General features: G+C 43.4%; 1 protein-coding gene across 1 annotated transcript in view; it reads left to right on the forward strand.

Annotated features, from left to right (window-relative positions):
• ZCCHC24 (zinc finger CCHC-type containing 24) overlaps positions 1-12,225 on the forward strand; it is a 97,242-nt gene extending 85,017 nt beyond the window's left edge. The window contains exons 3-4 of the mRNA XM_088526387.1: positions 1,799-1,963; positions 11,884-12,225. Of these exons, the coding sequence (XP_088382513.1) occupies positions 1,799-1,963; positions 11,884-11,997 (279 nt within the window). The 3' untranslated portion in view covers positions 11,998-12,225. The remainder of the gene's footprint in view (positions 1-1,798; positions 1,964-11,883) is intronic.
• The last annotated feature ends 311 nt before the right edge of the window (positions 12,226-12,536 follow it).

Genomic DNA, 12,536 nt, shown 5'->3' on the forward strand with positions numbered 1-12,536 from the left:
TAGTCTAGAGATTATAACAGGAAATTATCATTGGAGTCAGGTTCCTACATTCTTTTGCTGGTTCTGCTTCCGATTTACCAAGCAAGTCCAAGAGGCCAAATTTCCAAAGCAGCATCTGATTTGGAGAGCTTCCCTCGGTGGTGCCCAGCAATACACACAGAGGACTCCACAGCCTCAGTCTTCAGTGCCCTCCAGTGCCCTTGTGAGGGCAGCACTTTTCAGCTTGATGCCTCTTGAAGTCAGTTGCCTAAACTTGAGAAACCTGTAGGCATCACCCCATTCAAAGCAGCCATCTCCAAATGTTTTCCCATCTGTAAACTGTGGCTAGTGAAACATATGGCAGTGGGAGTTTGATGTTTAAATACTGTTTATGGCTGGCCTAACATATTGCGGTAGGAGTGTGATGTCTAAACAATGTTTATAAACATTTGCAAAGCTTCAGGCACACTGTGCTTCCAAAGTCTGTGCTATTCCTTCTGGAAACAAGGCAGCCAATGACCTCCACTTCTTCTAAAAGGACTGCTTCTTAATAAGGGTAGCTGACTAAGGGGAGCTACATTTATAGGTCTGACTATAGGGCCAGTAAGTTGAGTACCACTGAGAGTTATATAACTCTTTCTTACTAGTCAGATAACATGTCCCAAGCTGAATCAGCAAATAAAGCAATCTGTTGAGCCTCAGGGCAAGGTGGGAGACATCTCCATCATGAGAAGCCCCTGTGCTGCGTTCCTGTTCAATTCCTTGAGAACTAAGTGAAGACAGCATGTGGCTCAGGCTGTGCTACAAATTCCTTAGAGACAGAGCCAAATTAAGTGTCCAAAATAAGGATGTATCTTTACTAACACTACAGAAACACAGAGAGGGCACAAGAGGCTTGCGGTCCTCCTCTTGCTGCGCTCACCAGTGAGCGGGATGGATCATGCTCAGCAGCCTGTCCCCGCTTTTTGCCACACGCAACCATTGAAGGAACACAGCACACAGCATCTCTGAGCCGTGGGAGCTGCAGTCCCAAGGCCCCTGCCAAGCTCAGGTCTTCTGCCAAGCACCTGCTCTTTCAACCCGTATTTTCACACAGAAAACAATTTGAACCTCCACGCTGAGAAATTGTACAAGCTCCCAAAACAAAACAAACCCTTTCCCAGAATGACAGACCATTTAAATTTCATAAACTTAATCTGAGAACCTTAAAAAAATGCCCTGGAGGCATAACATACAAATGGACAAAGAACCCTTTGACAGGTGAAGATACCATTCTGCCACTGCCTAAGAGAGCAAGGTCTCCTGAGAGGCAACAGCAAAAAAATGCAGTGACTACATGAGCAGTGTTTCAACATCTTGAAATGCTCGAGTCTCTGGCGATAATGCCCACGTCTTTACAGCTATCATCAAAACAACTGTATGTAACACTCATCCTCACCTAACGTATCAGGGTGTTATGTGCGTTACTGTCTGGTCAGACGTTTTGGTCAGAATATTTAGAGAACTTCAATGTTGACTGAAAAAAGCCTGTTTGCCATTTGAATATTTTAGACATTATAACAGTGTATTATATTTGGGAATCCATTCTTATTTCCCTTACAAGATAGAGATTGGTGAAACATTTTTCACAGAGAGAGAAAAACAATGGGATTAATCAAAAGTGCCTCTTCCCTCCTCAACCCCAGTTCTCAATTTCATATATAATAATAGTCTTCATACTAATGAATTGCCAATACATCCTAATAAAAATTTACTTTTCCACTGCTGCCTTCCAAGCCATTTGGTTATTTATTACTACTTCCTTTCTCTTTTGTTTTAGGCTCGTCCAAAAGGAGAAGGTCTGACTCCATACCAGGGCAAGAAACGCTGTTTTGGTGAATACAAGTGTCCTAAATGCAAGAGAAAATGGATGAGCGGAAATTCCTGGGCTAACATGGGACAAGAATGTATCAAGTGCCACATTAATGTTTATCCCCACAAACAGGTAGGAGAACTGCAGACCTGCTGATGTGCAGGCTTGGAACTAGGCGCGTGCTTGTTGAATTTCTAGAATGTGGGTGACTCAAACATTACAACATAAGAAAACAGGACAAACTTTGGACAAATTCGCTTGTTCCTAGTGAATATCATGAAGATCTTTTGTGCCACTACCTGTGGATTTTCCACGAATGTAAGCAAACATTATGGTGGTGCATATAACACTCCACAAGGACTGTTCCCCAAACAAGCTGCTGTTCTCAGTCCTAGTAGGGAACTGGTGCCATCAGAGCTGCAGAATGTGTGTGTCCCATCTTCCAATAAAAATAGCTCCAGAACAAAATCTACCTATTTCTTTTATAAAAATAGACTGTGAGCTCTTAGTCTTGGATAAACTCACCAAAAGATAGAGTAAAACGAAGTGCAGCAGTAACAGTAAGCCTCCAAAAACTTACAATTCTTTTCATATTTACACCAATTTAACATTTTTATTCCATTGGAATCAGTGCAGTTATTGCCAGTGTTTGCTTCACTTTTTGTGCTTTGTTGGGCAGAGTTCAATTTGGTAGAGGAATTATGTGTGTTTATCAATATTAGTGATAAAAGAAGAATGCTAAGATTAACTCCTGCCAACAAAATCCTTTAGTTAATAACAGTAAGGCAAGACAGCAGTCAGAGACATTTCCCTATTTCAGTAATATCAAGGATGCCCAAGCAGTGAGTGCCTTTCATTATCTGGATGGGTCAACTCTAAGCAACAGCTTTGCTAGGAATCCCACCTCTGCAAAGAGGGAGAGTTTAGCCATCTTATCAGCCATAACATGATCTTCCCTCCCTTAGAGACTGAAGTTGTGTGTCTCCCTTTCAGCAGCTTCCTGACTCACAGCTGCATTTCCAGCTGCCATGTCCTGACGTAAAAACCTGGCTTCCAGGTTCCTGTTTTGCCACATCAGAATTTGTTTCAGTCAGTCAACCAGTTCAGTGGTTGTTAATGGGAGACAGGCCAACTGCATGAGCTCATACATGTCAAATCAGGCTACAAGATGACTTTGTCAAAGCTGAATTTGCATTCAGAAAGTGAGTTTTGACACCATGAAAAATAAGTTTGACCAATAAATTGTGCAGAATTACTACCTTGCGTAACTAGAAACAAACTATTCCTGGCTCCCTTCTAGGAAGTGGTTTAAGAACAACCACTAAATGCAGTAACACCTAGGATTAATCCTACCAAGTCCAGTACAATCAAATATGAGACATCTGTGAATGCAGCTTTCTGATGAAGTCAGACAATATTTAACTTCAAGATGCCTGATATAGATCAAATGCAAGAAACATCATGAAAAAATTTGAATCAGATTTTGCAATATTGTAGAAAATTGTTGTGAATGGAAAGGGTTACTTTAGAAGAATGCAAGAGGTGCGATTTTCCTCAGATGTAATTCATGGTAGCTGAATCTCAGCAATAGAGCTCTACATGTGTCAAGTTACCAGCTGTCCACTCATAGAAAACACTCAAATCACAGATGAATCATACAGATGTACTTGCAATAGGTGGAAAAGAAATTCCACCAGGAGCCTTAAGCATTTCATTAGCTACCTAAGTGCTTGTAAAATCCTATAAAAAATGTTTTCTGAGGACACCTCATACCATTCCATATGGTATGGGCTAAAAGGGTGAGGGAAAGCATTCTTCTTGTCCAAAGACCTTGACTATGATGAAGAAAAAGCAGGAAACACACACTGCAACAAGCAGGAAAAGGAGATCGAATCAAGTTTACTGAGATTTAGCCCACCCAGTAATAACTAATTGACTGTATTTCCTCCTCTTATACACATACAGCAACACCACATTGCAGTATGCACCCAAGACACTGATTTGGAACTGCTAGCACCTTCGACCAAGATGCATCCCCATCAAAGAAAGTAGTATCTGAAGCCCTCCATACTGCAGCCCCAAAGCACTCATTTCCACCTTACTCCATTAACCTTGCTTTTTCGGTAGAAGCCTCATTTTAAACTCAGAGTACTTCACTGTGAGATGCTTTTACCTCTTTCTTGTATCATAGGAAATATTCTAGTTTACAGTGAACTTACAGCTGAGCTGGTCAATATCAGTGTTTCTGTTTATGATCTGAGAAGATGTGATCTGTCCTGCTGTCTGCCTCTGGGCTTATCAAACTCATTCCAAACCTAAAAATGAGAATTTTGTCCCCTATTGACAAAACTGTTACTGGAAACTATATTGCAAGTGAGACAAAGGGAAGGGCCTTTTTTAAAAAAATAGAAAACTGCATATGAAAGGAAAGCTGAGCAGTTTTCTTTCACATAACTTCAAAGTTTCCAAGGTCTCTGGTTCCTTGCCTTTGTTTAGACAGCTTGCTTAGACAACTGCACCAAAATCTAGGGTGAGAAATGCAGTCATTTATCACACGGACGGAAGCACAGTGCTGAGGGTCAGAGAAATTACAAGATCACTGATTTATAATGCAAGTTTATAAATATTTACCTTGTTCTTCTAAATTCTTTCCATCATTTATGTTCGCGTTCAAAGGGTCACAAGAAATCTCTCAAGAGATATCCTATCCACACAATACCAGAAACATTGGAAACACGTGCATTTTATAATAAAGAAGGTTGGCAAGTAGTCCCTTGGGCAAAGCTGCCCTTCAGAGCAGGGCTAGAGAAGTCTGCATCTGCAAAGTGCTAAGGTTAACAAAGAAAGGTAGCAGCCTAGAGTGCCTTTGCAAGCCGGGTTTGCCATGAAGATGCATATTTCAGGTTTGAGGGAATAATCGCAGCATGTGCGGTGCAGGTTTCCTGCATCCCCTCCCCACCAGCTGCATTTCCAAGATCCTCCCCAAAAACACAAACCGCTTTTCTCTTCCAGTGTGTTCATGCCCCCACCAGTAGATATCACAACTGGGTGAGATCTCAGGACTGGACAGAGTGCCTTTCAGCTAGGCTTCCATATAAACAACTTGCAGCCAGTCACTATGCTCTTTCCCAGATTTCGAACTTACAACCTCAAGCTGGAAAATTTCATATCCTGTTGTCTCTGCCTCACCTCTGCCTGCCTCTTTTTTGGTTTTACTGTCATGATTATGTTTGCTTTTTGTTCCTCCTGAGGTGCCCCACGCTTTTTCAGATTAGCTACCTCAGCCATAGCAGTGGGTAGAGAGCACAGCATGTGGCCCCAGCCAGCAGCAGGAGGGCTAGAGCAGCTGCCCAGTGCACAGGTTTGCTCCAGCATCTCCTTTGGGGGGGGGAAAAAAAAAAAAAGTGTATCCGGTCACTAGCACTCTTATACTAGCAACTCTGTATGTTATAAAATCTCAGTGAAATGCTGCTTTTTTAATTCAAGAAGCCAGTGCTGCTGCTTTGAGAAATAAAGGAGCATAACGTGCACAGAGCGTGATTCCATTTTATAATAATAACCTATTAAGAGAACTATATCATATTAGCATTTTGTGCATGTATTTTCCATTTATCTCTTAGATTTGATTACTCTGTTGGCACTTACCATAAGAGATCTCTCATCCAAGAGTTGAATTCCTGCACATTTCTAAGTTTTTAGCTATCATTTTTTCCCCCTCTCACTGCATTAGTGGATATCCGCAGTTAAGTCTACGCTATGGCAAGAGTGCTACTGACTTTACTATATGGAATCAAAAATTACTTTGTGTTATCTGACCCTTCCAGCACAAGACTGCCACAATAGATGGGACTACAGATGAGATTAACACAGGACTGTTCCTTCTACAGAAATACTTTCGTAGCTAACGAGTTTGTGTACCGACTATTTTCACCTGGAATAGACATGTAAGGAGAAAAGAAGTTGGAGAAAAGAGAGATTTGAAGGGGACTTTTTTGCACAGCCTTTGAATATTTTTTCAGTTGAACTCATATAAGAAAAGACATTCTCCCTCCAGGGAAGCCATGCTTATCGTGTTACATATTTACACTCAGTGCACCATTCAAGTCAAATAAAGCAGAATTGCTCCTTTGTATCATCTTTTCTCTCACTGCAAAATTACCACACTACGCAAATGATTTCATCATAGTGTAGATAATTCATACTTCAGTGGAAAAAATATATATTTTAAAAACCAAAATCCAGATGACCTGGCCAGACAGGAGTTTTACTTCCATTCTGGCTCAGACAGAATTAAATGATGAAATAAATCATAGTGAAATAAATGATTTGTTCCCCAGAGCCATCTTTGTGGTCAAAACTCTCTCTCTGCAATATGGTGGAATTCAACATCCTCTATTTTGGTTACTCTTTCCCCTACCACTATTTAGTAAACATTTTGTGACCGAACAAGAGAAAAAAAAGCACCTTGAACACTCTTAAAAATATGAGGGTTCATATTATCAAAGGCACCAATCACTTATTTCCTTGACATTTACTTGCCTTTTGTCAAATTACAAGTCTCCAAAGCTTTAAAAATTGAAAAATAAAGAAAAAAAAAAAGAATCAGACAGCATCCTCAGACTGCCAGGTTCACATTTTCCTGGTGAGGACATACTGTAAAAGCCTCTATGCTCAAAATTGCATCCAACATTAAAGCATTGACAGATGACATGCAGTCATCTATCTACACACAGAAAGACTCACTGCAGGTCACATCCCTATTCTGAACCTGAGCAGCACAGGATACTTAGGGAGTGACACGGATATAAGGCACAAAAACAGGAATGCTTTCCTAGGATGCCTTCACTTCCTCCAGCAAGGCCAAGCAAATGCCCCAGCATTCCCACAGTTTCTCATTAGAAAGATCAGCCTCTGTAGAGCCTGTTCAGTAGCTAAAATACAATCACATGGACATCATGTTGGTTACCTAACTATGAATATCAGGGTCTTTCTCTGTAGTGGAACAAAAATTAAATCCTTATATCCAGGATTTCTTGAGACTCATTGTGATGAATTCAGAGTTTCGATTCCCTTCAGTTTCCAAGGCTGTCCATTCCTCCAGTCCTCATCTCCATCCCTCCATTTCATCTTCCCTGTTTACTCAGTTTAGGAACTCTTCAGAGTCTGACACCCGATGTCAAAAATGATGGTCAGATCTTGAGTGCTTTCATTTAACTGCCTCAGAGTACTAAAGATAATGATCTGTCCTCTGGATAGCTCTGGTGTTGCAATTCAAGCACATGTGCTGGATCTTTGAGTGGCTTGTACAGTGATGCTAAAGTCTTCATTTCCTAGGCAGAGTTTTTGCTAGTTGGTCCCTAGGTATCAGAGCAGCCACCCTTCCACCACAGTCTGTTCTTGACTGCTGGAGACTCATTTCACTCAAGGAAATGTTCCAGCGCCGGTTCCCCATGAGGGATGTCTCTGCGCAATCCTGCTCTTATTCCACATTCCCTATCTGTGAGAATGAGGTTTTAATCTCTCTGGGATGGGAGAAGTCGCAGCAATTTTACAGCTGTGTGTGTAGCTTTGAGTGCTCTATAAACAAAATTCTAAATCTCTGTATTTAAGAGAGAGCTTTTTAAGAGAGAGGCACTGATATTACCAAGAGCAATAGAGCCATTACCAAGAGCCTAGTTAGCAGGGCTGCTGCCCTTCGCCAGGCCAGTCCCATGGACTAGGGAATCAGGTGGCACCTGCCATGGCTGAGTGCCCTGCCATGAATCTGGTCTTTTTCGTGTTCATGACCATGTTGTGCCACTGTGTTTCTCCTTTTGCATCTCCACCGTGTTCCCAAAGCAGTAAGCCTCTTTACAGAGACGCTCACATAAATTCACACGATAGCCAGGACTCAGGGCAAAAGTTAGAGGCCTGCTGAGCTTGAGCCTTGTTAAAGATGTACAAAGAACCACCTTGAGGAAGCTGTTACATGGCTACTCCAGAAATAGTTTTGTGGGGAGTTCCTTTAGCTATCTGGAAGATAAATAGCAGTCTTGGAAAGGACTTAACCCTACCCCCTTATTCTTCCCAGCCATTTGGGTTTTGTAGTTGTTTCTGCTGCTTTTTACACTGCTCCTGCAAGGGAGCCAGTCCTTATAGCTATACAGCAGTATCCTGGTCACCACAGCAGCCCGGATGCTAAACTTTGCATTTTCGTTTCCTTTCCTGCCCACTCTGGCAGCAGCCTCTGTGGCTGTGGTTGCTTCCTGGCTGGCCTCTTACCGAGGCTTCTTCTTTGGCCTCGTGGCCAGCTCCAGCGCTGTCAGTGGCAACAGCTGCTGCACTCGGGCAGAACCCGCCGGTGGGCGGCTCATCCTCCTGGAGCCCCTCTGCTTCCAGCTGTCATGAGTTCACTCCACTTGACTGAAAATAATTTAGTGTGTAAATACATTCTTCCTGGTAGCCAAGCTATGGCTCCCATGAGCAACGCGGTGATTCCGTCATAATTCCCATGGCCAGGCTGAAACCTCCAGGAACCTCTTCCCTCAGCAGAGGGTGGGAGGGAAGGCTCTAATTACCCCTAAGTCCAGTCCTAGTAATGACTAATTGACCTTCATAAAAGCAGCTTCCAACCCTCCACTAAAACTGTGAACTTTCACATTTGCCCAGTTTCGGAAGCTTAATTCACAGAGAGTCAGGCTGACCATCATCTAACATTTAATTACCTGACCCATCTTGCATAGTCTCTAGTTCCTCTAAGATGAGCCCAAAACTTGCAGAGATGTCTCCAGATTCAAACACATTGCTTTTCTAACATGCCAACACTCCATAAGGGTATATTTTGTTGTTGGTTTTAACTTGTGTGCAGTGGAGAGCTCAATGAATAGATGTAGACTAGAACAGTAAGAGCTGACAAATGAAAGTTAGTTTGCAGGATAGGAAGTGCTATTTAAATACACCTTTTTTTGAGCTTTATACACCCTGCACAGGGGCTTCAGTGCTTTCTTGGTGGAGCTGCGCAAAATGCTTTTCACCCAGTAAGAACAGGAGAAAATTAAATTTAAAAAGACAGGGAAAACGTGGGATTTTAAAAGAGCCTGCTTCCCCAAGGTTCTACAGAAAACGATTCAAATACTAGAGGTTTCCCTTTCTGTTCCCCCCTTAAAAAAAAAAAAAAAGAAATTGACAGTGAAAATGGAGAGGTTATATTTTAGTTCCCATCTAATAGAAATAGCGAGACTTTTTGTTGTTTTACAAGTTGTCTCACCTGTTTCTAAGGAAAGTGTTGTTTCCTCAGCTGAACACCCTCTCCCTCTCTCCACACACTTTCCAAACAGGTGGCCAAGTTTTCGTGCTCAGCTTCTCAGGCACAGGGCAGAAGGAGGAGCAAGAGGTCACAGGGCTTTCGCGCTCCCCTGGGCTGTGCACATCCCTCACATAAATGAGTCAATCCTGAAAACGTGGCCACAGCCTCCGCCCTGCCGTATCCCTCCCCTGTCGGGTGCCTTCTCCTCCCTCCCTGCTTCCCCACACACCAAGGCTGGTGAGAAGGGCTGGAGTGCAGCCTTCACTGTCCAGCTGCAACGGACACGCAGCTCCTTGGGTCCCCAACATCCTGCCCTTTTGAGCTAGCACAAGGAAAGTCGCAAGGGGATCGAGTTCTCTACCCTAAATATTCCCTTGTAATCCACCATGGGGTTTCGTCATGAACAGCAACAGAAAACAGTAGGAACAGAACAGTTACTTTTCAGAGTTCCCCCCTTAAAAGAAACCCATAAAGCAAACAAACAGGAGATAAGCTGCGACTGTTCTATGTACGAGCTGGCTGGACGCGTGTTTGTGGGACGCGAGTGCACCGAGTTTTGAGGCCTCGGTCCTAGAGCCTCCCCAGAACTGCGGGCCGGCATCGACGCGGCCGCTTCCAGATGGCCCCTAGCAGCCCCGTTTCCTGTGTTCGTAACCCCTCTCTCCCCAGCTCCGTGTCGTAACGCGCTGGTAACAATAACATTTCTGAAATCGAAATGCTGCGCGGGCCAAAAAGCTGAGCTCAATCAGCGCAGGGGGAAAGCAAACCACAGAGAGCTATTGTTTCTGAAAACAAGCCAAAAACTCTTGGCGCTTCGAGGCATTCCCAATGTCCTTTGCACTATTTCCAGGAAAAATGATTCCCAAGGCCTTGTGTATTAAAAAAAAAATCTGGCTTATATCAATAAACATGATAACTGCTGTATTTTTTCTCTTTAATCACAGCACAGCTAGCATGTAGAAGTAATCAGAGCTGAGACAAATAGCCTGCTTAAAGTGTATCATTTCAAAGCTCTCAAATTCTCCATTGGGGTGCACAAATTAACTCCTGGGCCTCCTCAAACTGAGTGTCACCCTTGACTGCATATATGTAATGCATTCCTTGAAAAAAATTTGGCAACAGAGGTGGTGGAAGAGGCAGTAGAAAAAGCAGAAGGGCAGTTTTTGACAGCCAAGTAAAGCTTCCTGCTCATCTCTACTGTGGCAGGATGGGGTCCAAGTGTCTCCTACATGATACAGGAAAAAAAAAATTGCAATTAAATTGTAAATGAAGCAAACTCAAAGTATAGCATGTGGCCCAGGACAGCCAAAACTTTGGGAAATGTGTCATGAATAACAATCTAGCATCAATATCGAACTGCTGTAATCACTGCTGAATTACTTCCACTTATTTTTTGTTACTAGCTGTGTAATGCAATAAATAACAGTGTTGCACTTGGAACCTGATATAACTAAGCACAGCAAGAAGCTGCAGACATCCTTTATTTAGGATAATAGGAAAACAATATTTTTGTCTCATTTTAGTCATTTAGGAAGATGTGAAACCCTTCCTTTCTCCAGATTCTGGACTGTTCTTGCAATGCTACGTTTCAAAAAGAAATGGGCTTGAAGAGGATCGCACATACTTTAAGGTTTTAAGACAAATGCAAGCCTGCACGATTTAGAAAATGAGTAGAAAGCAAAATAGCCATAATTTTCTAATTTATGTGCAGGCATCCTCCACTCTTAGAACCATATTTTGAAAAAGAAAGCAAGAGATCACCCCACAAGCCTCTCACTGCACGGTGAGAAGCTTGTGGCTGTTTTCAGGTGTCGCCACATTTGCTGTCTCCATGCTCAGCCCCACAGAACATTCACAGTGTTTGCAAGGACAGGCCATTGTGCAATAACGTTGTGTCAGATACACTCCAGGAAAACTGAGTAATTTTGTTTTTTTTTTTCCCCAAAACTATTTTAGCTGTGCACTTTACGCTGTTCTACCCCACCTCTATCACCTTTCTGCCTGTCACACTTTCCAAACACACACCCTTACTTCAATACGCAACACAGGCATTTTATTTCCAAAATTCATGCGCAACCATTTCTTGTCATGGGAAATTAAAGATGATCTACTAAAGCCAAAGCCATTTAGCTCCCTCGCTCAGCTGAATATGCCTCCAACCCTGTGATTCCACAAATGTTATTGAAAACGCAGTCACTTTATTACTCAAGTTCAGGGTGGAGGGCTGTGCTTTTTTGTCAATAGCTCCACAGCTGCTCTGCTTCAGAAATTCCACTCTTGAAAACATGGGGTCGAGTATTGAGGCAACCTCACTTATTTATGTAAGATCTGTGTGTCGGCCGCGAGCTTGGCTGCGCTAGCGCCGCGTTCTCATGGCCTTAACCCCTCCTGGCACGACTGGGCCACGGGATTCCCGAGCCGCAGGCGCTAATGCCGTGGGGACGTGTCTGTCACAGGGGCCAAGAGAATAGATACTTCTACGTTAACCATAAGCACAGCTACCCATTAAGTCTTTCGGTAATTTGCCTGCAACCAGATTCACAAGAGCCCTGTGAAAAAGGATGACATAGGAGATGGCGAGGTCGCTCCCTGCCACCAGCCTGCAGAGCTCAAAAAATACTTGGTCTGTCCAGGAAAGACACTCAGTGTCATTAGAGTAACAGACAGAAAGGTCATTATGCATAAAACTAGGCTTAATGTGCATAGTGAAGACTAACAGTCAGCGAGAAAACCCTGCATCAAATCTCCTTTCCTTCCTCCACTGCAGAGACCCCTGGAGAAGCCGGACGGCCTGGACGTCTCAGACCAGAGCAAAGAACATCCCCAGCACCTGTGTGAGAAGTGCAAAGTTTTGGGCTACTACTGCCGCCGCGTGCAATAAGCCATTCAGTGGCCTCTTCCCGTCCCCATCATCCTTCAAGATCCTCTGGCAGCATACGATGAACAGCAACACAAAAAAGTCAAGACAAAAGCTAAAATAATTGCCAATATTGCCTATCTTTAACCTAGTAATATGCCTTACCAGTAGTAGAATGTAACATTTCTCCTGGGCATGCTCACACATGCCACAGGTATTTACAGGACTACAGCATATTTGTATGCATACATATACATATATATAAAACTCGTATATATATATGTATGTACACACACGCACGTAAGCAGTGTTACTGACAGTGTTCGCAGCAGAGCCGCGGTTCTGCTGATTGTTTACACAGCTCCTCTAGCAAGGCCAGGTGGGGTGAAGTCCTGTTTTTTAGGAAAGCCGCGATGTTCCCAAGGAGGGGGTGCTGCAAGGGGCTTTGGCAGAGGCGGCGCAGCCGCGGGGACACTCATGGCGAGCACTCGCTCGTGTCACCGGGAACGCTACGCCCGCTACACGCCGAGACGGAGGCAGAACACGCCACGGCGCGCGCGAGG

The sequence above is a fragment of the Tinamus guttatus genome, unplaced genomic scaffold (assembly GCF_059628265.1).
Source record: "Tinamus guttatus ecotype Peru unplaced genomic scaffold, ASM5962826v1 Tinamus_guttatus_pri_ptg000246l, whole genome shotgun sequence".
In the NCBI taxonomy this organism is placed as follows: Eukaryota; Metazoa; Chordata; class Aves; order Tinamiformes; family Tinamidae; genus Tinamus; species Tinamus guttatus.